The sequence below is a fragment of the Osmia lignaria genome, chromosome 6 (genome assembly GCF_051020975.1).
Source record: "Osmia lignaria lignaria isolate PbOS001 chromosome 6, iyOsmLign1, whole genome shotgun sequence".
Taxonomy (NCBI): Eukaryota; Metazoa; Arthropoda; class Insecta; order Hymenoptera; family Megachilidae; genus Osmia; species Osmia lignaria.
The window spans coordinates 3,869,970-3,895,485 of NC_135037.1; the positions used below are offsets into that span (position 1 = coordinate 3,869,970).

The window sequence follows — 25,516 nt, forward strand, 5'->3', positions numbered from 1 at the left end:
TAACGAACCGACCGGTAAACTTTTTCCACCACGAAACACGGTCGGCCTTGTAACATTCGCCGTCTGCGAGTCAAAAGCTTCACCGAGGAGATTTCGCGCCAGTTTCACCACAATTTTCTCCGATACCGATCGAACTTCGACAATCGTTCGTCTTTGTCCTTTTCGTCGCGCTCGAGTTAATGCGGAATCGATGTTATCGATATTCGTTAATTAGAGCTGCGGTCAATTTTTGAATCCTTTTACTCGGGACGTTATGGGCTTTCGACTTTCCTTACTGGTTACCAACCTGTCCACCTCGAGAAAAATATTTTATCTCAGCTTGTAATGCTTTCTGCTTGTTTTAAAGCCAATTTACATTCGTTTAGATTTCAAGTGCTCGTGGAAGACTTCACAAAATTACAAACTTATATTTTAAAGCTGAGCCAATTTGAAATGCAAAAAAATTGTTTCGTCTACGATAAAATTAAAGTGGTGCAACACAGACGACGGTTTAATTAACGCGAAAAAAAAAAAAGAAACGCGAAAAGAGAGGACGGACCTCAAAGAAGGACATAGACGCTGCAAGTTTAAACGAATAGTATAAATCAGTCTTTATCCAAGCTACTTCCGTTATCTCGGTAAAATTTTAAGTCTTCCTCGAACTGGCTCGGTTGGTTAACGTTAGCCTTATAACGAGGCCGGCTTGAAATAATTAAATGCCTGTTTTGGTCGCGCGCACGATTCCGGCCCGCTTCGTCTCGCGCGAGAAGCAGACGATGCAGCAGCGCCGTGATTCCGATTCACATCGACAATTCTTCTGTACCGAAATGCGAGCGTATATACACCTACAATTCCCTTCGTTTCTCCTCTGCTTATTGGAACTATGCTAAATACCCCCTAATGAATACATACGGGTACCTCTTTGATACAAAGCCCTCCCCCGCCTTCTCTTTCTCTGTTTTACATAAAGCGCCAGGCGAACTATTTGCCCTGTGGTCGACAGAATTTCAGCCTGTGCAAGGATCTAATGAACCTTCGCCTCTACCACCGGTGTTCCCGTACACCGTTCGAGGGATCGACTCGGAGCATCCCGGCTCAGACGCTAATTAATTAAAATCCTGGACGAAAAATTCGCCCGGTCCCGGACAATTCCGATAATTGTCCCTCCAACCCCTCGAAATACCACGGACATTGGGCTTCAAACTTTACGACGTCTCCGCCGCACGTTTTCGTTATAATCACCGAAAAATGTCCATAAAAAAGAGAAAACGAAAGCTTATATCCGCAAATGGTTGAAATCGGTGAAATACACGAGAGAACGTAAGAATCTGTAATTAATAGAACGTGGGTTTAGCGGCGTATTAAAGTCGCGCTAGACACGCACCGAAATCGCATGAATGCGCCCCATAAGCCGCTTACGGCCTCTTCTACAACGATGGAAACCACTTTTCGAGATAAGTTGTAGATCTCTAATCTCCTCTTTCGCTCTTTTTCCTTCGCTCTACCGCAGGAATCTCGATCCTTCTTCCCTCTTTCTCTCGTTAAACCAGCGGTCCCGGATTAAGACCCCTCGTCGACCGTTCGTCGAATATTTCGTACGAGGATCGCGGTGAATTTTCAGTGGTTCCTGATTAAATTCGTGAAAGGCTACCGCGAAAACGGTGTATTATTCGCATATATTCATCATCGCCTAAATTCGTCTAAATTTCATTACTTTAATTGATTTATAAAAATGAAAAACACGTATTTCTCGGTTTTTCGCGCTCCAGGTATATCAAGTACGTGAATGGAGGGAAAAAAAAAATCATTTAACAGACGGCGTTCAACAAGTAACGACACTTATCGTGTATTTTAACGACGTATCGCCGAAGACACAAAAGCACTGTTGATATACCATACGTTGCGCGCAGGAATAGAGGAGAATGAACCCGCGGAAATGGAGAGAGCGGTGGTTTCATTTCCAACTGTGGAAAAAAACTCCAGCCGTTAAGTAATTAATTTCGCGGTGCTACGAGACTCGTTAAAAATTTGAACAACCGGCCGACCATCGATCCCCAACGCCGGAATACCTGAATTACTGAATTTTTTATTTCCTATCCTGACTAACAAGATCCCTCTCGTGTTATTCTAACTCGAGACGAATCGTATACAGAACCGGGAGGCAAAACGTTTATAATCGGGACGTGTCATAGAAATTTGATTGAATTATAAAAAACTGCAATCGGCTATTTAGCAATCAGCTAAACGAGCCAATTTTCACCTGACACAACGAAACTGTAGAATTTACGAGGAATGGTGGACGCGGAGAAAAGACGTCTGGGAAATGAATTCGCTGCTTGTCCGATGGGTTGGATGGTCCGTTAAGCCTTCTACGTGGCTCGAATGCGTTAGGAAACAGAAGTTGCACGGTAAGTGGTCCAACGATGCGATGCTATAAATTTTATGGCTCTATTGCATTCGCCGGTAGTCACGGAATAACGAGTCCGACCGGAGCCAGCCAGTTCCCATTCCACCCTGTTACCTTCCACGAATAACGTTCCTTTAATAATCCGCATTAGTTAACGAGCTTTTAAAGACTACGGAATCCGACTTGTTAATCTGTTGCCGGCGGAAATAACGATCGACCGAGACGGAAACAGACAAGAGACGTTTGTGTATCCGAGAGTTAATACCACGGTAGGCAGTGGCAAATCCTGCTACCGAGCGAATTCAACGTGTGGTCGAGGCAGATTGGTGGAAGAGATCGGTAAAGTGGCCGGTGGTCTCGTGTTTCGTGAACTTTAATCAGACCGACCGAACTATACCGTATTTCGATGCTGCCTCCTACTTAATGGAGCCTATCCTCGATGTAGCCGGGCAACTCGCGCAAAATCCCCCGAAAACCGCAAGATAAAGTTGTATAGAATGACCGGGTACTCCTGGCTAACTAAGTGTTTATTCTCCATCGAATGCTTTTTCATGCTATTCAGAGTACGTAACCTACTTTTGATAAATAATCGGATCACTTTACCGTATTCGCGTTAATGATCGACCGAGTGATTGGTAGAAAAATAAAATTAACAAAAATACTTCTAAAAGATTTATGCAAAGATGGAATACTCCTTCGAATCCTTTTCCACTGTTCGTTAATGGAAAAGCTCTAAAGCGTAGATCCTGAAAAGTGCAATCTAACGCTCGCACAATAGCCCCTTTCTAATGTAATTGAACTCGGCAAGGTATTAGCAGATACCATTCTCGTCGAAACTACACGAAATACGGTGTACAGTAGAACATCTTGAAATTGGTCGGGAATACCGAGTGTCCGGTGGTTTCGGGTAAACTTTGATCAGTCGAGACCAAACTCGACTCACGCCTAATCTCACTTACTTAATGATGTCTATTCCGTAGATTCGACGCGACCGACAACTCCAATTCAAACGTTGCATCGAAACGTTGAAATAGAGATTGATACAAGTAATTTAATAGACATCGATAAACTTCTAATCGCGTCACTTTTTATTCGTTAACGTTTTGATGATAAAGAGAATATATCGAGATAACATAATTTACTCACTTTTGTTGATTATTGTTGGCAGTGGGCATAGGGGTTGGCACCCTCGGCGGCGGGACCGGTATCGCTTTTCTTCTTCCTCCACCTGTTTGATGTATGGTCGGAGTAACGCGTCCGGTCGGTGCTATCCGGCCAGCCATTCGGGGTCTTTCTGTCCGTACTTCCATCGTCGTCGTTTCTAAAAAATAAAAATCCGAAACGTTCCGTTGTCAGTCAACCGAAGAATAAAAGATTCGCGGTTTCTTCTTTTCCCTCTGTCGACTGATTTTCACGTCCGCCCAACCCTTTTTTTTTTTCCTTTTCCCTCGCTCGTTTCTCTCTTTGCGAAAAGAGGGTGGACGAGAACGGACGGAAGGGTCGAGCGATCTAGAAATAGCGACGAGGAAACGAGTCGCGTAAAAAGGTAGTCGGGTGAAAAAGAAAAGAAAAACGAAATTATTACGGGGACGCATTAGTAACCGGGACACAAAAGTGCCATTTTCTCTTGTGCTCGCAAGGCCGTCCAGACATCACAGAGATTGCGGTGAACTTCGAAAGAGCGATCCCGAAAGTCGTGCACAGTCGCGGGATGAGCTGCAAAAGTATTCCAACCCTCTCGGTTAATGACTGATCATCCGCGATACCGCTTGCGGAAAGTAGAGATTACATTTTTTTATAAATAGCATCGCGCAGAAAAATGCAATATTTCCAGAGAAGTTCGAGCCTTTTAAAAAGAAATTACACCGTTATTACACTGCTAAGAGCACCCGTTCAATTTTTTCCTAGCTGCCTTCGTCGAATGCTATTTGATCTCTTTACACAGGAGTTTTAATTACTTTCTGAACAGCTTTAGCCGATAATTGCGAGACGAAACAACGGGTGAACCGTGCTCGAAGCCCTTTGTGTTACACTCGACCATAATACCATCGTCACTTTCGTAATCGTCGTTTTATTTAAACGTATGCACCTATCGTTAATTCACTCTGTTGCCACATCGAAACGTCCCGAGTTTTCCTATCCGCCGTTAGTCGGTGTGCAACAATGTGGCCGGGTCCAATTATTTCGACCACGAAAGAGGTAAAAACAAGCATTTTCCGTGGAGGGAAAAAAAAAATAAACGCGAGAGTGTGTTCCTAATTAAGCGCATACCCCCGCTAATTTAGCCCGATAAAAACGATAGAATCTAGTCTGCATACTGGTACTCGAGCATATCCGAGAGACGTTCTCTGTATCCCTGGTGTTGCAACCGCGACGGGAACGTGCGTTGCACGTAGCATTTGCGTAACGGAATTTCAATTAATGATCCGCTCGCGTACATCAGACAGCCGCGAGCCATTTCAATGAGCGCTTTCAGAGCACGTTGCTACCAAAGTGACGCCAGCCAGTCCTCTCCTATCCTCGTCACCTTTTTTTTTTCCTCCATCATTCTCTCCGTTTCCCTGCCATTTTTCCCGAACGCCTCCTCCCTTAACCCTTATCCGGTCAAGGTGATCCCGAAAGACATCTAGTTGATATAATTCGTCTATTTTCCTTTTTCCTTTATCAATATTTACTCGCGATTCGAAACAAACACAACTTCGACGAGTTGATTTTAGAGATATTGGAGGGACAAAGTTCAATCTGTTGATGAAATCTTCGAGGTACGTAGTTCTTGGTTAGTCCAAACAGAAAGAAGAGATCGAAGAGAGGAGATATTTTGAAACGATCACTTTCTATATTAGTTGGAAAGTTTGGAAAGTCAAGGGAAGAGGAAGCTCGAGGAGGGTGGTGGTTCAAACACGGAAAACCAATAGCGAAAAGAAGGGAGGACGACGTTCGAAGGTATACTCGCGGAGCTTCTCAACCGCTAAGCCTCGAAAGATCCTCGAGAACAGAAGGCGAGGAAGAAAAAAAAAAGGGGTTAAACTTGTAGGTTGCGCACTTTCGGAGCCCTTGCCGATGCGAAAGTCGTGCATGCGTTCGGGGAAACATAATGTATCGCGAGCGGCAGGGATGCCGATGCCGAAGACGAGTCGAAAAAAGGGCAAACCCTTCAGAACGCAAGCGGCGTGACTGATGCTCCTGGCACTCTTCTCTCGTCAGATCCATTCTTCGAAATTCGTTGCTTCCGCAAAATGATCGCTCTGCCGTAACAAGTGGCGAATGCTTCGCGAAACTTTCCCAAAGCTTTTTCCGGCGCGATGCGCATCGTTAAGAACGCGGAAGATGTAAGCGTTCGTTACTTTGTTATTCCAACATCAACTTGTGTTAAAAATGAAGAATAAACATCGAATGATGTGAAAGAGACGCGAGATCAGCCCGTGACCTGAATACACGCTTCGGTTATCGAACAACGACTGAATTTATTTCCAAGAGTGGAATGCTGCTCGTTGTTCCAGTTAAACATCAATGAACCATAAATTCACGCAAGACAAATCATGTTGGTCGAATTAGTGTCACCGTGGCCGTGGTAGAGGAACGAAAGGAAACGAGCTTCCGCGTTGCTTAAGCAACAGGATATTCGAATCAAGCGTGTCATAACTTTGCGTTACCGCTTGTCTTTTAGACAGGATTTACGAGTGGAAAGTAATTCGCGTGTTTCAATTGAACAGGAAGACGCAAACAGGTGTGTCCGTTCAATCGGGGACCTTGATTCCCAGCGAGCTTCGAGGCTGGAACAATCGGAATATCGAACTCGTGACAGGGCCAATTCAACTGTCACGTCGATCCTATCGATTGCTTCGGCACGCTTCGACGAACTGTACCCGCGCGAGTACAATGAGCTCATTAAGCTTGAATACGAATCAATTACGCGATACCAATTCGCTTCTGGACGTCTTTCATGGATTCTCCTTGCAATTTCATCTCCTTGCATTTCAATCAAATAAATGTTAAACAATTCTCATTGAAATTAATAGAGTGGACGCGATATTGTATAACGATAACGAGCAATAGAAGGAAGAAAAAATTCGTGTCCGCAGACGAGCGGTAAAATCATCGTATCGGCTTTCAATAAAATTCCGTCTCGACTCGAAATTATCGTTTTTAATCACCGTTGCTTCGCATCGATGGACGACCGGTTGCATTCGGCTAACTCGACCGAACGAATCGCCCGTCAGTCGAAACAAACGAGAACCCGTTGCGTGTACGTAACAACGAAACATTTCGGGGTAAATAGAAGGAGGATACCGCGTTGGAAGAAGCCTGGCAGCGATTCCCGCGTTAACCCTACCCATCGGCGGAAGGGGTTGGGAAGACAATCGAAGCAAGAAAAAGGACACGTTTCGCGCAATCTCTCGAGCCTCGCTCGCAACATTGTTGTCACGCACGCTTTGCTCTCTGTATGTCGCAAAGAATAGACCGAGAAACAGGATGCTGGCTGTTGGGTACGATCATTATTTCACTCCTGGTAGAGAAACACGACGAGACGGGGAACGTTGGGAAGACAATACGCGTAGGCAAGTTGGTTAAAATATGCAGCCCCCGGCGTGCGTGGATTCGCGCCTTTTCTCTCCCTGTATCAACGCTCAAGATGAGAGTAAGAGAGGGGAAAAGTGGCGAGACTCGTCGTTTGTATTCGACAAATAAACGCGAAACGCGTAGCGCGCGTCGATGTGTACACAGGTGAAAAAAAAAAAGAAAAAAAAAAGAAAAGGAAGGAAAAAATCCTGTCGCTAGTCGACACATCGAGGCTGGAGGGCCCGAGGAAAAGGAGAAAAGGGGTGGAAGCTCGCGCATAGGGTGGATAGAGAACAAATCTCATGCCACGGCTGAGATTCGCACAATAGGGGCATCTGCTTAGCAAATTGCGAAAAATAATCACGTTTGCCCAGGATCCGTGATACGCGAACAGAGGCATCTCGAAAGCTGTCGCGTATCCCGTAACACAATAACGCCTACTCGAGGCCCTACAAACGCGTTCCAACCCGGCGAGGACAGGCCGAACCCGCCTCTGGATAGGAATAAGGGAAAATAACGCTTGTGCAGGCACGAAGAGCCGGATGGATGAGGAGTGCAGGGGAAAAATGAAGCGACGTATTCCTCGAGGTACATCGTGAAAACAATGTATCGCGTACGAAAGTTCGTGCTCGTGCATCTATCGTTAAAGATGGAATCCGTAAAATAAAATGCCTAACAGTATATTCCCAACTGCAGAAATATACTTGTTTTATATGATTTAAAATCAACTTGTAACCCAGGGTCACCCTTCTACTTTAGGACGATGCCAGGATCTGGATGAATACCCTTCCACGGTATCGCGTTTTCTTCCCAACTCCGCTCCGCCATCGTTTCCTGAATCCATTTCCGCGACAGTAATTATTTTCACGGTATATTAAGTCCGCGAGAAAGTTGCGAGTTATTGAAATTATGAAAATCGCACGGCTTGTATTCATCGTTTCACGCTTCCGTTCGCGCGAGGAAACTGTTTTCGGTAGGAATTTACGGTCGCGTTCATAATATACCTCCCAATGTCCATGTATTTTTTATTCGCGTCCGGCGAATTTTATTCACCCGATTCGTGCGATCGAGTGTTCGAAAATTTCTGTCTGTTCTTTGTGGACATATTGATTTCATTTCGTTCGATATAACGGCAGCGAATCTATGTTCCCATTGAGCTTCCAGTGCCATTTGTTACACTGTTGCGAACGTGGATGGCTCTAAGCGAGGGGAAAGATATCCGAGGGCAAAAAAATATTTCCTTGTCCGCGAATACGTTAGCTGAGCTTGCTGGAAATTTATCGCCGATATTTCGTTCCGCTGCAGTCGGATCTGTCGATTCCTATTAATCACCTGTGCAACGTCACACGGATTCGTACAGATAGCGAATAAAATCCGGGGGAGTTTCTCTAGGCCTTCTGCACGGTAACTCGCGATCGGTAGCGAATCGGTGACGAACGTAACACCGAACGAGAAATCGATAACAGATACCTTTGCAACAAATAAATTAACTCGCAGATCACCTATCATATCGAATGTTTACTCGCGCAATGGATAAATAAACAATGGATTAGTAAACGACCGAAATATCAATCGAAAAGGTAATTTTCGATCACCGATATTCGTACGCAACATTTCAATTAACCGGCCCTAAAATAATGAACTTTGATCGATAGTACGGAGAAAGAACGTCAAACATGATGTGACAATATTTACCCACGCGGTTCTGATCTACTCGATGTTTGTTGAAACGTATAAACGATCTGTGTATCACTTTCACGGAACGAGAAGGACGGACGGGACGGACTTTATAAATTCGGGACAAATTAGTTTATCTTTGGTCGGTGTTTAGTAGACGCTAAAAAAGCAGTCGGCCCACCCAGGTTCCGGTAAAAATATAATACAACGCGTTCCTCGTCGCGACACCCTCGCAAGCCAGGCGCGCTTCTTTCTTCTTCCTCTTCCGTTCGTTTTTCAAATCACGCCACGAGCTACGTTTCAACAAATGCCCAGGCGATATTCCCCAAACGACCCCCTCCCCCAGTTTTTCGATTAATTTTTCACAGAGATCGCGGAACGATGAATTCGAGAATCGCTTTTCGTTGAATTTTTTACACGAACAGACCGACTATAGATTTCCCTTTCCTCTGTTTACCCTGCGATGCATTCGCATCGACGGCAAAGCCACGCATCGCTGATGCAAAAATGCGAGGCAAAGAAGTAATTTACTGGCAACGCGGAAAAAAAGTTACCGCGCACCACTCGTATGTATATTTTCAATTTTTTATTTTATTTCTGCGAATAACTTGGCTTCGGGCAGTACGCGTTTAACTATAGCTGTTCGGAGAAGCCGCATCCAATTTGAAAAACAGAACCGAAGGGATTTCAACATCGTCGGATAAACATTTTAATAAATGCACTACCCTGCTACCAGGTAGATAAAGGAATGAGAAAAAAAAAGATCGCTGAAACTGCACCAACTATCTAGATATCGCACAGCGTGAGCGCAGGTGGGATTTTCATCTTTTTATTCGTATCGGTAGGAAGGTCGCCGCGATTAATTCCGTTCCTCTGGTGCATGCGATATTTTACGCTCGTCCCGAAAAAAAAAAGGATTAGCTTAAAAGCTCGAGCGGGTTCGCACCGTATGCTACACGATATGCAATGCGTTTCGTCACTGATATTCACACGCTGATACAGTATCCGCATTGTACGAACGCATCTCTTGATCGCCCATCGATCAGGATTTTCTTCCTCTTCCACTCGAGCATTCGCTTTGCCTCTTATCCATTAGCCAAGATGTCGCCGACTATCTAATACGCTGATTGATGTTGTTTGTCCTCGATGCAAGGGGTGCAACGCGGCTTAAGAGGATATTTCAAGTTGAAAGGATCGATGAAATGATTTTTCAAGAAATTTTCGTTTCCTATCTACCATTGACTGCGTTGACAAAAAATCACCCTTCCGAATGGGAACACCCCTTAATCCGTAGATTTTATCTAGCCGAGAGACAAAAGAAAGGAATCGATTGTACGAGAGCAGACGATTCGATAAGTGGGACATATGGCAGGCAAATAGGAGGAAAGGAAAAACAAATAGGTGTCTCTCTATGTTCCCTAGCCCCTGACGATCCTTTCGGTTCCCCCTTTAACGAGGCGGTCGCAGTACGCGCGACAATGCCGGGGTTAATGAAAGACGTAGGTGCTAGTTATGGATGCCATAACTCAACTGACGGGGCGCCGTAACACCGCCAAAATCAGCCTTTACTCTCGCCCCCCTCGCCGATCGGACAACACCCTCGTCTCGCGTGTATGACTTCTGACTCACAACCGGTGGGGGTCCACGGGGGTGCGAAATATAGAAAATCGGGGCTGCACCGATCACAATAGCGCGAAGGGCATCGCGCAGGCGGAATTGCTAATCGTCTGTACTGCATTGCCCGTGGGCATTGGCTCGAATAATGAAAAATAGTACGAGGCAATTCGATAGAAACGTCGCTCGAGTAAAACTTTTATCAGATGGTAAAAAACAAGTGACACCGCTTCTTTGGCGTCGCGCAATTAATTCCCGTTCAAGGGAAACGACGATGCTGTTGCCGTTTAGAAGTCTTAATTTAATTAATTAAACGAGATGCCGGAAGTAGGCAGGTTTCAACGTCTGTTCTTTGTTATATTCGTCGCCGGTGTTGCAACCCTTGAAGAAGTCTCGCTGCAACTCTTACTAATGAAGACCCACGCGTTCTGCCGCTCAAACAATAAACAGTACCACTTAACTCAAAGCACCCAACAGACACCAGCCACCTGTCCATTTTTCCCGTCTTCACCGGTTTCTCTTTTTCCCTGCCGGGGTGTTCGCTTGCGAGTCGTCTCGGAAGAAGTCACTCGCCATCAACCCCCCTATCGTACCATTTCCATGGCACTCGGCTAGGCCGGTGAATCTAGGCTGAAAGAACCTGCGCCACTCTTTTCCCGCCGTTTTTCCGTTTCGTCTACCTTTTACAATATTATTTCGTCGTGTCGGATCACGGTTCCAGACGTTTCCCCGCTCGCGTCTTCAACGGCGTAGAAGGCAAGAATTAACGATGCTCGCTTAACCATCTGCCGTGATGATCGCGCTTCTTCCGGTTTGCCAAGCTCGTTCTGTTTGAAAGCTCGACTTAATTAGAAAGGCTCGCGATGCGTTAGCACGAGCGTGCATCTTTTCAACGCGTCACGATCCTTTATACCAGCTCGCGTGTAACGAATCTAGGACCGTTTTCAATGAAATCAAAAAAGACTTTCGCGTCGAGGAGAATAATGAATCGGTCACGAGACGGGATAGCAATCTACCGAGCGGTTTTCTCGCTTGTCAACAGCCTCGGGAGGAATGGATGAAAAAGAAGAGTCGAGAGAGGAATAAAAGAAACAAGCCTTTTTCGCGCTTGTCAACAGGTTCCAGCCAGATCGTGGACCTCTTCGCGGTGAAAACATCTAATCGCATTTCTGTCAGTTCCTCGACCCATTAAACGATCCGCTTCTCTCTTCTTATTCGTTGCTCGTCGAGCATGTGGTACACACTGTTTCAACCCGTTCGTTCCCTGCTCCCTTGCTTCTTCTTTATCTCCGTGGATCGGACACCGTGTCGAATCGTCACCCCTCGTGTCTTTGTCGGTATCAAATGTCTCGTAATTGTTGTATTAAACAGAATCACTCGTGTTTCTTCCACGATTACTCTTTCCACGACTTTTAAAATCTTTCGAAACGACCGTAAAAATGGTCATTAAAGTTGAAATTACGACCGGTAATCATTTCTAAGTATTAAGGGTCAAGAGGAAGATTTCCGAGAGATGTAATAAATAACCTTATCCCAGAAAGCTTCTATTAATTTCTCTTCGAAGAAATCGTTCATTTATTTCCATAATCCTTTGATGGATGTTCTGGTCATTCAGAGTTTTATTACTTCCTATCTTTCCATTTATATTTCAAATTTAATCTTTATTGTTAGTCTGAAAAAATTTCAACAGAGATGTCCATTCGACGTTCCATGATCTTTCCCCTTTAAATTATGTATTTCATTCTTCATGGAAAATGCCACTTTGCGTTGAAAAGTGTACTCGACTTATGTACATTGTACGATGAAATCTCAATCGTCTTACAGCCATGTAACTCATTGTCGGTATTCTCTGGCAAACATGGATGTTATGGGTCTGCGCGTTGCATTTAATCACGATGTCGCCCATTAGCTCATCGCATTATAACTCTATCGTCGGCTACACGCGCTAACGTGGACGTGAATCGGGCAAATCCTTATGAACAGCTCGCAGAGACTCGAGTGAAATGCGTCGTTTCAGCGTCAAAGAAACCGTTTCCATAGCCCTGGCCGCTTATTAAGAGATAAATGGAAGATAATTTAATTGCAACACTTTCATGCCAGCCCCGTGATTCGTTTGTGCCCTGCGTGGAATATATTTTCGCCTACGGATGAAAGCAAATGTTGCGCTGACCGAGTTCCAATGCTCGTTAATCCTTTTATTTCGTCAACAATCGGTTTTTAACTTAACCACAAGGGCATAAAAAATAATACAGAAATTATTTAACAGCTTTTAGATCCGCGACTATTACACAAGATACGCGGCAACGAAAGGGTTGGAAGCTCGTAAAATTCATTTGAATCGCTGTCTCTTTCAGCAGATTTACGAACGACCCAGGATATTCCACGTTCCAGCTAATAATGTCCCTCGAATTAGACACGCTACGGAAGATCCCGATGTAATCCGAGCAGAGAAATCTGTCCGACCATCTGGCAGGTATTATTAGATAGACGCCAAGTGCATCCACGGGCTAATCAAGAGAATCTACTATTTGATTAACCAATAACGGAGATAGAAGCGATATGCAGGCGCGACCACTCATCGATTACCTACACTGTCTCCTCCCCCTACTAATTCGTGTCGATGCATTTCCCGTGCTTCATCATCGTTCAACTCTCTGGATATTCTGCCTAGAATTATCTTTACCAATTCTTAAAATTCTATCTTTTCTATATTTAACTTATCCTCGAAATTCCAAGAACACCTATCTCCCTCGATAACAGTCGCGAGACGGACTTCAACCAGCGTCAATTAACCGAGGAATGAAAACCTCTGCGTTCGACGTGGCGCGGATTATCTCGTGAAAACAAACGATCGAACACACGAGGAAGACGTCGAATTGTAAACGACTAGTGGCGAAGCGACGAGTGTACAACGATTATTTTTCCTTCGTTAGATATTAACTTCGAAATAATCCGGGATAAGTGGGAAATATCTCTTTCATTCGGCCGGGCTGACTGAAAAGTAATAAAACTGGATTACGCGACGAATCCTCGGAGCCCTTCGATGTTCGTGTTCGAATCTCGTCCCTTCCAGAAGGAGGAAAATGGATTTTATGGTACCCACGGGGAGGGGTTAAGAACGGCTGACTCGCTGACTGACTGACTGATATCGAAGAATCTCCTATCGACCGGTTCCTCGAGCCTCCGCTTACCGCCAGCCCGATCAGAGTAATAATAAACAGTTTATCTGTCTGTCGAGTCTAAGCGGATTATCGGTACTCCCCCTTCTTCCTGTAACGCGAGACAACCGATAGGCAAGACGCGACCCTTATCTACTATCATCGCCCTTCTACCCATCCACCGTTTTCCGATATACCCCGCTCCGTGTCGTATCGTCCGCCTTTATTCCGTTCGTCTCTTCCTACGTACGTGTCAGCTGCCGTAGAATATATGCGTCACGTAGCGACGACACGCACGATTTCTGAATATTCATAAGCGACACCTCGTCACCCTTATACGCGTCCCTCGCGTAATCAATGCCCCTCGTCCATCCTTTCAATTTGTCGGACCGATTGAAAGGACTCGCAAGGAATCGTTGACCCTTGCCGGCAGACAGAATGCTTTTCGCGTTGAAAATGGGCGACGTTTAGAAAATTCGAAGGAAAGCAACGATGTCGCAATTACCGCGGAGAAAATAAAATAGAGTCGGTGCGGGATCAGTGCGCGGAAAACTGCGAGCACCGGCTGGAAATTCACGATTAAAATCCCAGCGGTGGCATTACGGTGGTAACAGGATGCGGTGGTGGAGAAGAGCGGCAGGGTAGCGAGGGTGCCGATGGACTCATGTGTTCGAACCGTTGGTCGCGTTTAAACCTCGATCTGCATTTAAATTGCCCTCTATATGCCGATTCGCGCGATTCTAACGCGTCCTCGTGTTTTCCTCAGCCCGCGAGTTTCAACGTTTTGTTGTCGTTCCAACCCCTTCCGGTTACCCTCTCTTTCCTAAGCCCGTCCATTACCTTCGATACCCTGGCCCCATTTCCTTGGGCTTAATTAATTATTCATTTATTCGCGGCTCGCTTTCAGCCCGACGCTCCACCGTACGCGTTCAATTAATTATATATTTTTTATACGACAATGGACCATCGAGATCGGCGTAAGCAAAGAGGCAGAGATAATGGACCGTTTCGACGAAGATATCCCTCGTTCGTGCGAATTGTTCATGTAAATTAACGATAATCGGTGCTTGATTTAATGAACGAGCGAAACTGCATAATTAATTAACCTTCCCCGAAAGTGGCAATTACGAGCGTGCAAGGCGTGCGCGAACGAGGAGAATTCGACGTTCCAGGGAAAATCGGAAAATTTCATTCCATTCGAAATTCGAGCCGACAACGAACGGTTAATAAATGAATATTATTTCTCCGTTTCATTCAGCGTTCCCGGCCATTGTCGGATTCAGCGTCGCTAAAGGTAACTCGGCCCGATACAAACCAACTAATTTAACAAATATGTAGAAATCGTCCTCTGCGAAACACAAGAGCTTTCAGACGATATCCATCCTGGCCTACATTCGTTTCCTCGAGACTCTTCACAGCGAATGAGATTCATTGAAGTAAAACTCATCGAGCTGGCTAATGTTCGAATGAAACAAATTAAAATACTTCAACTTCAGCTACAGAGCCGCAAATCGTCGGAACTAAACGACATTCTCTCTTTTCAAGTCGAATAACATTTGCAAAGCAACCTCGTTAACCTAATTGCAGCGCATAAATTGCTCGAAACAAAACTATGCGTTCGGCTAGGAGAGATTAAGATCGTTTGAAACATTTAACGACCCTCGTCGCTGACTTTCAACGACTCTGTTATCATCAAGGATGTTAGTAGATTTTTGGGATCGCGCGTACCTGAGAATCAAGTTGTTTCTAAACTTTCAGCATCCCGACCCGTAGCCAAATTAAATTTCCTACTCGGTACGCAATTTCGCGCACACTTCCGATTACCATTGATTATCACGAGTCAAGAGGCGTTATTCTCTGACAAAAAGCTTCGAGTGACGAGCAGACCGAAAAGGAGGAAGCGGAAGGGACAAGGCCGAACAAGGTGACGAGAACTTAAGTCGAACGATGGCCACCCCGTTGCAGAGGGTGGAGGGGGTTTGATGATTAGAGAGATCAAAGCAAGCAATCACTAGACAACGAGAGGAGAGCAGGTTGAAAGGAGGGTAGAACTGCTGGCAGTGGTTGGAATTTACGACAATGTCTCGCATGCTCTTCGCTGTGCTTACACCTGATTCTCGTCGACCGGTCACCGTACATTATCCTGGAAACCATCATCGTCGACTACGTCGCGTCAAAGACCGTCATCGTCCGTCGGTGTCATCGACGTTCGTACGCTTGCACATACCCCATCCTTTCCACGCAATTCAAGTACACCCTTGAGACGCTACGTAACTGCACCGAGAGTTCTTACGCGTCTCTTTCTCTTGCTTTCGTCTAGTGCGTTCTCATCTTTCGACTGTGCTCCAGATTTTACCTCGCCTGCGCCGGCTGAACTTCTTGAAATGCGATTCGAGACCCGGAAACCCTCTAACGCGATCTTTTCCTTCATAAACGTAGAAACTCTACGTAGAAAAAGGGATTCTTTCTCTTACGCGCGACGATTTTAAACATTCGGTAGAGCAGAGACAGGAGTTGGGTTAAAGTAAAATTGTTTCGAAAATAGAATCTTGTTTGGAAAGATCGCACGGCATTTAGGTAAAAGAGCAGATAACGAGGTAAGATCGTAAAGGAAACGAGCGAGTAGACGGTGCATTTTACGTATAACTTTCGCGACGTTTTAATTGGCTGAAGCTACGCGGGCAAAGATGTTTCTTGCTCGTCGAATCGGCCAGGTAGAGACGGCGTTCGTCGCGAGAGGCTACGGTATTTGATCAAAGACAAAGAAATAAGCGTCTTCCCCGAGTTTTCTTCGGGAAAATATTCACAAAGAGCAAACGGACGTAGATGTAAACTTGATGGGGTAAAAAAGGCGGTACGCACGGTGAATAACGAGAAAATATATATGATGGGTATGGTTGATAAGCGAAAAACTTGAAACACGACGAATATAAATGGCGAAAAATAAATTCCGAGTATATACCATCAGCCACGAATTCGAGCAACATTCGTCCGGTTAACCGTGTACCCTTGGAATTCACACTTTTTCATATTAAATTCCACGCTTGTGTCGCGCGTTCGCGATGATTTCCCCAGACGTTATTTGTCCTTTGAGGAGAAGTCGGGCGCGGTCCGGAAAAATGGATCGGTACGTGTGGGAATTTAAAAACTGCCGGATCCACGTCCTCCACTTTGTCGGCTGAATAAATCTCGGGATATACCCCGGCCAGGGAAGTAAGACCTACGAATCACCGTCTTCCATTATTCCTGTCGCGTTGTCTGCCGTGAAGGGAATCAAACTTATCGCGAATCTCGTCTATATTTATGGGGTATATTTACCCCGCGCCGTGTCGCGATAAACAACCCCGCCGCGAAGGAAACAGCAAATTAGCAAGAACGCTATGTCAAATCTGAGAGCAACTACGGAAATTACAGCGTTTGATTGTCGCGATTCCGAGTAACGTCTGCGACGGTACGTAATTTATTTTCACATCAGCTTTATAAACGCATGGAACGCGGCGCGGCATTAACTCACGGCTCGTTAAATCGCGCAGCCGACGCAGAGACCGAAACGATGGAAAACGAGCGAGAAATGGTAAGGAAGCGTGTTGCACAGGGGTTGAGAGAAGAGAGGAATTGATCCGGTCGGTGTATTTTAAGGGGGATAAAGTCGAGTCGATCGGCTGCCTGCCACGAATCACGGGATTGTAAACACGCATAACGAAACGTACACCTCAGACAAACTAGCCGAGACTTCTGTCTGCTGCATACGTCGAATCGCGGAACGATCTCCGGCTACCTAGCTCCCTGTTGCATCGTAAAGTCTAGTTTACATTTGCTGGAATACGCGAACTCAAGTACAGCTCCCATTTTTGGTGGCTTTAGTACTCTATTAACCGCTTGCTCAGGTATTTACTCCTACCATTTACTTTATGAATGTAAACTAGACTTTAATTCAACAGCTGCATTTCGCTTCACTTGCAATGTCCCTAAACATGAATACAAACTACCGTTCTAGGAAATAGACTGTGTCAGCATAAATGTGTGGTCCAACCCTAGCAACGTCTTGTTGAAATAAAAAGAATTTGAAGGCATCGGGCAAAAATGTACAAGAGAATCGAGCGTTCTCGAAACCGAGTTTACACAACCATTCACCGGGGCCATCTCCTAAATTTCAATCCGATATGAATACGTTGATAGGTGCTGAAGAAAATATATCGGCTGATACGTGTCATCATACGTTGTATGTACACGGTACAGGATATTAAAGGATCCTTGAAATTCAAAGAACGACAAGCAGCTCGGTCGGCTCCGTTTCGATTACACCTTCTCGGACCAATAGCCTCGCGTCAGCTACAAAGTAGTCTTTATTGCCGGTAAAATGACGCGATATTCTCGCGTCTTTCTCCAACTTATTGCCCAATAAATTTCACGGTATCTGTTGTCACGCACCAAACGTCGTGCCTTCGTTATCTCCTCGCGATGTTCAACCGTTCGGAATTTACGACCCTTCGGTATGTCCGTGGCTTCTTCTAGCGGGAAATTTGAAATCCGGTTAAGCGCGAATGAATCATCGCCACGGATGGATGTGAATCGTGGCAATAAAATAAGGAATGCGAGGAAGAGGGGGAGCGATTGAAAATTCGAAGTTGATTCCGACGAAGGGATTTCGATTCATATGATCGACAAAAAAATGTCTACCCCTCTGGGACGTTCCTTGCTGGTTCCAGCGACGAGCCGAATATGAAATATTGATGACTAGCGTTACGGACGGGTAGCGTCATCCCGTTCATTTGCCGGCGATGACGACTTGGACGTATCGACGCATAAATATGCACCGCTACCGTTTCGCTCGCGCCCACGATAACAGCACCCGGGGTTGCATACGCGCCCCCGCGTGTCCGCAGCCATCGAACGTGATCGAATTTCAAATTCATCGAAATGTTTTCGATACGCGGCTCGAATGATTCGCGACGAATGAAAAAAGAAATTGGATCGGCTGGACGAGTACATCGATCGAATTCCACGAATCAATGGAACTCGAGGATCGAACTAACGATACGTCGTTGTTTCCGATGTCGCGCCGTTTCGATTGCCATTTCGGAAAAGTCGGGAAATTAACCCCGTAACACGGGTTCGAAGGAAAATGAAAAATTAGCGATCGATTTTTCACGCTACTCGGATTATTTCGATCCGATTCGCAAAGTATTCCCGCGGCCACTCCGCGCGGTGTCGGCACTGATTTTTCTCTCAATCGTAGAGGAACTCGTTAAGGCGTCTATCAAGGAGGAAAAATGAAAAATAACGACGCCCGACGTCAGCCAGAGTGCTGCCTGCGCCGACGACGAGAAGGAGAACGAGGAAAACGGTACTAATTGAGTGAGACGGAAATGGTTGAAAAACTTCAACCGCCATAGAGGTGTCGTTGGTGAATCGTTATGCCGCATTTATAAGTCGTCTCGAACGTACACCAACACCCTCGGCTAATCGTTATTTGCGATATATCCACGTGTTGTCTGCACGCTTGATCGGCCCGTAAATAACAATAGTTTCGCGCCGCTTTATTTTTCTATCACGGATATAGGCTATTTTATAATATGTAGACATAATTTTTATTATGGATTCAGGGTTGATAATTCGGAAAGAAAATCAGATACGACAGACTTTCGTATAAATTTTTTTATTATCCACACGTGATGAATCCAACATTGAAATTATGGCCATATATTATGGTGCACCCTGTATATTAATGTGTCGGTGAAACTTGTACGTATACCGAGTAGAATATGTACGTTTTGCGGTCAGAAAGAGAGAATTCGCTAATGGAATTAACGTTCCCATTGATTTCTCGTGCGTAATGCCCTTCAAGTAAATGCCTGGCTCGACTATGGTTAAACATCGACCCGTTCTAACCCCGTTAATTCATTTACACTCGGACCACAATACAGTGAACGATTCACGGGAAATTTTGTTGCTACGTCAACTGCGACACGCTTTGATAACAGGAAATTTATCTACACCGACAACAGGCACAGATTTATGAATAATAAAACCATCGAAAAGGGTCCATTGTGACGAGGCTACGGCCGAAACTTTGCGGATTAGACAGAAGAAGAGGCTACGATAGAATAGGAAGCCCGTCAGAGCGCGGAAGTTTGCCATGCTGAAAAGACAAAATGCAGCCATGAAATAGTCACGTCTGGCCTGTTTCCTTGCCTCTCTCTACAGGAACAACTACTTAACGACGGAGGAATTACGGTCGTACGACTGCGTCCATTACTCGGATGTACTTTCATCCCTAATCTCAACCAAGTCCTTTACCGTTTCTTCCTTCCTTTTCCCTGTCTACCAGTTTTAACCACTAGATAGTTTATCTACTCCTCTGTTTCAAACCTCGAGCCAATTGGTACTCTAATTTTTAAACAAAAGACTTCGAGACATTGGAAGAGCGAAATAGTGTCATAGCCTAATGACGAAGTACGATCGTCCGCCGGAAGTGATGCTCGAGATGTTCGAGCCGCCTAGGGGGGTGCCGATAGGTCCGCGCTCCCGATTACATCGCACGCGTGTCCACCCACGTGCATACACGAGCAGCGTAATCAGCGTGTACAAAGCCGTTAGAGAATCTAGTTGTATGTATCGAGGCAGGAGAGAAATAGCAGGCGGGGGAAAGAGTCGCTTGTAGGTGCATACGAAAGGGAGAGTAAGGACTTGGCTGTGGCGCCATATGGCTGCTGGCTTCCTTTATCCGCCAACCTATAGGGTACGCACAAGTACCTGTGTATCCACGTATACACTTCTATCGGGTGTACTTTCCATGGGGCACACATGCACAGCCGGGAATCCACTCTCTAACAGCCGCAGAGCGCCATGAATGCATGGATTACCTATTGTTAAACGCGCGCACGCCTGCCGAACATATTCCAGCATACCTACGCACGTGCCTAATTAGACAGGAAGTGATCTGATGCTCGCCGCGTCGAATATCGCTTCGGTCTACATTGCACGATCATTTTCGAGAAGTCGTTTTAAAATTAATTTGAAATCTAAATTACAATAGAGCTCGTATGCTAATGGAAGTGTATAGGCTGATAAAAAATGATCTCGAATCTTTTTTTAATTTTGGTAAACAAGACCGAAATCAATAGAAGAGAAGCTTAAAAACTTTTGCGGCCTCGAGGCTAGCCGTCAACAGCTGGCCTATGCAAACACCTCTATAGGGGGATAGTTTTGGTCCCTTTATGTTCGTTGAAAGGGGCGTACGCTCACTCGTGACACGTTGCGTTACAAGATCCACAACGTAAGGGCAATCGGGACCGTTTCCAACCAGCCATCGATTTACGATTAAGAAAATATATTGCGGATCGAATATGCAAATGTTTATGCACTTCTATTCTCGACGTCGGCGAACGGTCGTATGTTACATCTGCACGAGATTCATTTCGATATGGACAAGTTTACGAGCTACGCGGAGGCTGATTAAATTCGAAAGACGTATCTACATCGTTCGTTCCTTCTACGTCCCGTTCCACGTATATTCATACACGGTTTTACAAGGATATATCGTTGACTTCCTACCGTGACCAGATATCCTGGAAAATTCGCTATGGCAGAAGAAAATTTTATGGGAAGACAATTTTGTTCTCGGCTGATATTATGTTGTCGCGTGTCAAATAAATTTCGAAGCATAGAAGGTCTAATATGACATTAAATGCTTTAAAATAAGGAATGGAACAATCGTTTCGCAAGTAATGGCACCGGAAGAACGCGCGCTATTGTTTCCCGATTAAATCGCGGATGACGAGGTAGAATCCAGGGAACGTCTCGATGAGGCGCAAACATTTTTTAATTTCCTCTTAGCATCGGCTTAGACGGGAATAAGAAAGGCCAAAGCGATTTTCCCGGGATGCTGCCCTTTATTATTCAATATCCACTACCGTCGCTCTTCGTTTTTCCTGTTACCTCTTTCCCTTCATTTTCTTCCGCTTTTTCCCCCGATGAAAAGCTCCAAAAAACGAGGAGAAGCCAGCTACAGAAAGCAGAGAAGGGAAAGCTAACGAAAACAATAAAAGACGATTTTTTCCAGGCCGATGAACCACCCCTCATCCCATTGAAAATTCTCCTCCGCTTTAGGTTAAGTCTTCTTTTTTTTTTTTTTCTTATCCCCGGCAAGAACACACTTCAGGAGAATACTCAAGACAAGTGTAATTAACACGTTGAATGGAGCAGTGAAAAACGAGCGTATGTAGCGCGGCATATAATTGCAATTACTCGGAATACAACACTTACGTTTTTCTATGTAATCCTCTTAAACGACGTAATTATTTAACACGGTAATTAACTCTCACTAGGATTAACGCGGTAATAAATATAAAAGACAGAAACGTCATCGCAGAACAGAAAAGACGTTTCCAGTTTATTTGCGGAAATCAAGGATGCTGCTAGTTAACAAGGGTAAAGGAGCGTTAAATTATCGAAGTACCAATTTATCGTTAGTGGTATCCAATCGTATCGGAATCGAGAGGGTGGAAAAGCTTTCCTTTCTCTCTTCGCAGTTTCATCCCTTTTCTAGGAAATTCCCACGAGTATCGGAAGCGACTGAGAAGGAACTACGGAAGAAACTGAAGAACAAAAAAGTCTATGACCCGCGATTCCTTTATTCGAAGCGCAAGAATGCAATCACCTTTTATAATTGAGCCTCGAGATCGGGAGCAACGATTCTCAACTCGTCCAGCGATCGGTTATCTACGATTTCCTTGTGACTTTTACACGTTAATTGAACGTACATAAAAGCCAGAAGGAACGAAGAGATACGGGAAGAGAACAAACCGAGGCCGATTAAGCTACGAGCCGATGGGAGACTTCAAACGTTCCCGGAATGAAATTCATGAAAATGCAACAAAGCGTTCAAAGGAACCGAAAAAACGACAATCCAGTGTTTCGATGCTTCTGTTTCAAAGCAACCCGCGGCCGGGTAGATCGATTCGAGGGTAGAAAAGCGATAATCGTCCGACTAATTGCATTGTTTTGCTACCATTGTCCGTGGTAGCTCGCGTTTGTTAACAAAAAGAAAGTAGAAAAATAAAAGGACAGGAACAGGAACAAATCGTCGAGCTACCACCCAGCGCTGATATCGTTATTCGAAAGTCTTGAAACCTATTAACATTTACAACCAGCCCCTGTACGATTCAAAAGGATCTGAACCCGGTTGAATTATTTTCAACAAGTATTTTCAACGACATTAAAATTTTCTTGAGCACCGTACTTCGCCTTAATTACACAGCAACTTCGTTTAATTAGATGCCCTTTCTTAAGAAAACAATACTTTCGGCGCGGCTTATAATCGTGACTGAATTACCATTCAGCGAAATACTTTTTCGAAAGAGGAAAAACAGAAAGAACAAAGTACAGCCTGATTAAAAATGTACATGATAAAATTTCTACTTGGGTCTTTCATGTTTCTTGATTGCGCCTCGAAACGCATAGTGTACGCATTCATATTCAACCCTTTCATCGCTAAGGGTAACTATAAGAGCACGCTGTGATACTACCGTTGAATACTATTCATGACTGCTGTCATCGAGGTATAAATAGCGTTTATATTTCAGAACAAGATGCGTATAGTTCAAATCCAAAAACCATAACTAGCCATCAAAAGGGTGAAAAACGTATTTAATTACTAAAAGTTTACCTATGCAAAGGGGCGCGGAGGAAAAGGTGGGACCTAATTTTTCCACAATCTTTTTAGATAAAAATATCATTATACGGGAGAAAAAGGAGTGGGAAATCATCGATGTTCTCTCGATTACCGCGGTTCCAAGGATCGTTCATAAAGACGTCCTCGAAGGGTGGTCTCTCGGAATACATCCAACTAATCGGCTAATAAATAGCCGTCGAATTAACTGTAATTGGCTTTGCCTGTAAACAGAGCGCGAGCGCACGGCTGTAACCCATTAGCATCCCGCAGGATCCATTAACTCCTCTCCTTCTCCGCTTTGCACGCGACGTCGCATCGGCTTAAATCCTCTTCGTTTCCTCTTTGTCTACCCTCTGTCCATGTCTCTCTTCTTCGCCCGTCTCCGCTACACACTTCCTTCCTGATCGTCGGGAACAAAGTGTGCAGACGAACCCGTCGAAACGCACGAATTACAGTCAAACGAACGCGGCCGCGAATTAACGATGAAACGGAATAAAGACGGGGGTGGGAAAAAGAGAGGAAGAGTTATTATCGATTACGTCTTGGAATCGCGAGGAAACCCTTTGACTCGCTTGCACGATCGTTCAGCGAGCAACTCGGTTCGTTATAAAGTGAAACGCTTGCAAGCAAAACGACGCGACGCGTCGCGACGCGGAGACACAAAGGGAGAAGAAGAGTCGGATGCCGGCGAAAATGCTAAAACGACGCGCGAGACGTATTCGTGGAAACGACAACGGACACCAAGGGACAAAGAAAAGGAAAAGAGCCGGGTAAAAGAAGAAAGTATCGGGAGTACGCGTTACTTGTTGCTAGAAATCCGGGATACGAGGGGGTGAACGCGCGACAGAGAGTCGCTGAATTTTTCCTGTCGACACGATTTTACTTCCGCGCGAAATAGCCGGTGCGCGAAATAAACTCGACCGGTCAGAAATTGAACGCGATCCGTTTCCCCGCCCGATTCCCAGTTTGCCCCAACTATTTGATTTCAATTAATTCTTTTTCTTCTTTCCAACTTTTTTTCTTTCCTCGTTTTGTTTCCCACTCTGCGGGGTACGAGCGTATTGATTCGACGATTGCTAGCGACCGCCACGGACGATCGAAAACGACGATTCCTCAGTTTATGAACGTCTGGCATAGGAGTAAAGGAGAATTTCACACTGTGCTAGTTGATACATTTTGTAAATAAATTAAAAACTTGCCACTAGAAAATACAGAGATTGTATTTTCTTTTTTTTTTTTTTTCAATTTTTTCCCTATAACAGCTTCCGCGATATTCGACAATACGATTTTCAACTCCAATTTCAATGGCTATTTGCACCCTTCCAGAGTAGATGATTGTCAATAAAAAAAAAAATACGTGCAAAATATTTTTTTCGAGTGCTAAAAGGGCATGAAATTCAACAAATATAAATTGAAGCGTTTTTTAAATGAAAAAGCAATAAAGTCTGACCCTTTCATAGTATTCAAGGATCAAGGTAATTAATGCAAAGTGAATGTAAAAGGTTTTCGCATAACGAATCGTCTCCAGGCTGCGAATATATTTTCGTTTCGAATCGCGAAGCGGGCTATCGCACACAAGTACTCGCGGTGCGTGCGTACGTATCGAGCGGGTAAGTACCGGAGAGAAGCGTGCAGAACGCGGGGAGAACACGCGTTTGTCCGCGGTCCATTAAAAACCCGTTGGTTTTATTTGGCCAGCCCACCGGCCAGCTGACACGAGGGGAAGGCTTGAAAGAGAAGCGTAGCAGGCGTCGCGGCGCTCGTTACGATATCGCTTCGACGCCGATCGCTCACCAGCCGCACTCGAATGATCAACCGGACGAAAACGTCCTCCCGCGAGACAACGATCAATCGTTTCGCCCGCAGTATGTGCATTACTCTTTGCATCCGGTAGAATAAGCTTACGAGACACATGGCATCCTCGTTAAATAAATCTCCGAGTGTTTCACCGGGCAGAAAGTGACGATGGGATATTTTTGAAAGTTGTAAAACTCGAAATTGTTTACAGAAATTTGTCAACGGGGTTAAAAGAGACGAAGATCGTACGAATGATAAAATCAGAAATTCGACTCGAAGTAAGGCTGGATCGTCGGACAATTGGTGGGGTCGTTAAGAGATTCACAGCCACAGGTGTGTACACCTCTGTACACATCATTTTCTACCTATTCTAGGCAGACAGGTTTACGGTCAACGAAACACCGATGACCAGGTCGCGCAGGCAAACCGAATAACCGGGAGTCAATATTTAGCTGGCCATTAAACGAACGAGCTATCGAAAGCACTCGTATAAGCGAGGAGACAGAAAAAAAAAAAAGCAAATCCGCCCTGTCGCGTAGTTTAAACACCATGGAACACATCGAAAGGTTCGATTTCTCTTTTGGAAGGCCACCAAGAATCTCGGAGTTTCGACGACTTTCGAATTAACTATGTACGATAAAGAAGGTA

General features: G+C 44.9%; 1 protein-coding gene across 6 annotated transcripts in view; it reads right to left on the reverse strand.

Moving 5' to 3' along the window:
• LOC117601716 (uncharacterized) overlaps positions 1 to 25,516 on the reverse strand; it is a 230,376-nt gene that overhangs the window by 187,511 nt on the left and 17,349 nt on the right. For all 6 annotated transcript variants that reach the window (XR_004580788.2, XR_004580787.2, XM_034318855.2 and 3 more), the window contains exon 2: positions 3,533 to 3,707. Coding sequence is in view for 4 of the 6 variants with exons in the window: in XM_034318855.2 (XP_034174746.2) it covers positions 3,533 to 3,696 (164 nt within the window). In the remaining 2 variants the exon portion in view is untranslated. The remainder of the gene's footprint in view (positions 1 to 3,532; positions 3,708 to 25,516) is intronic.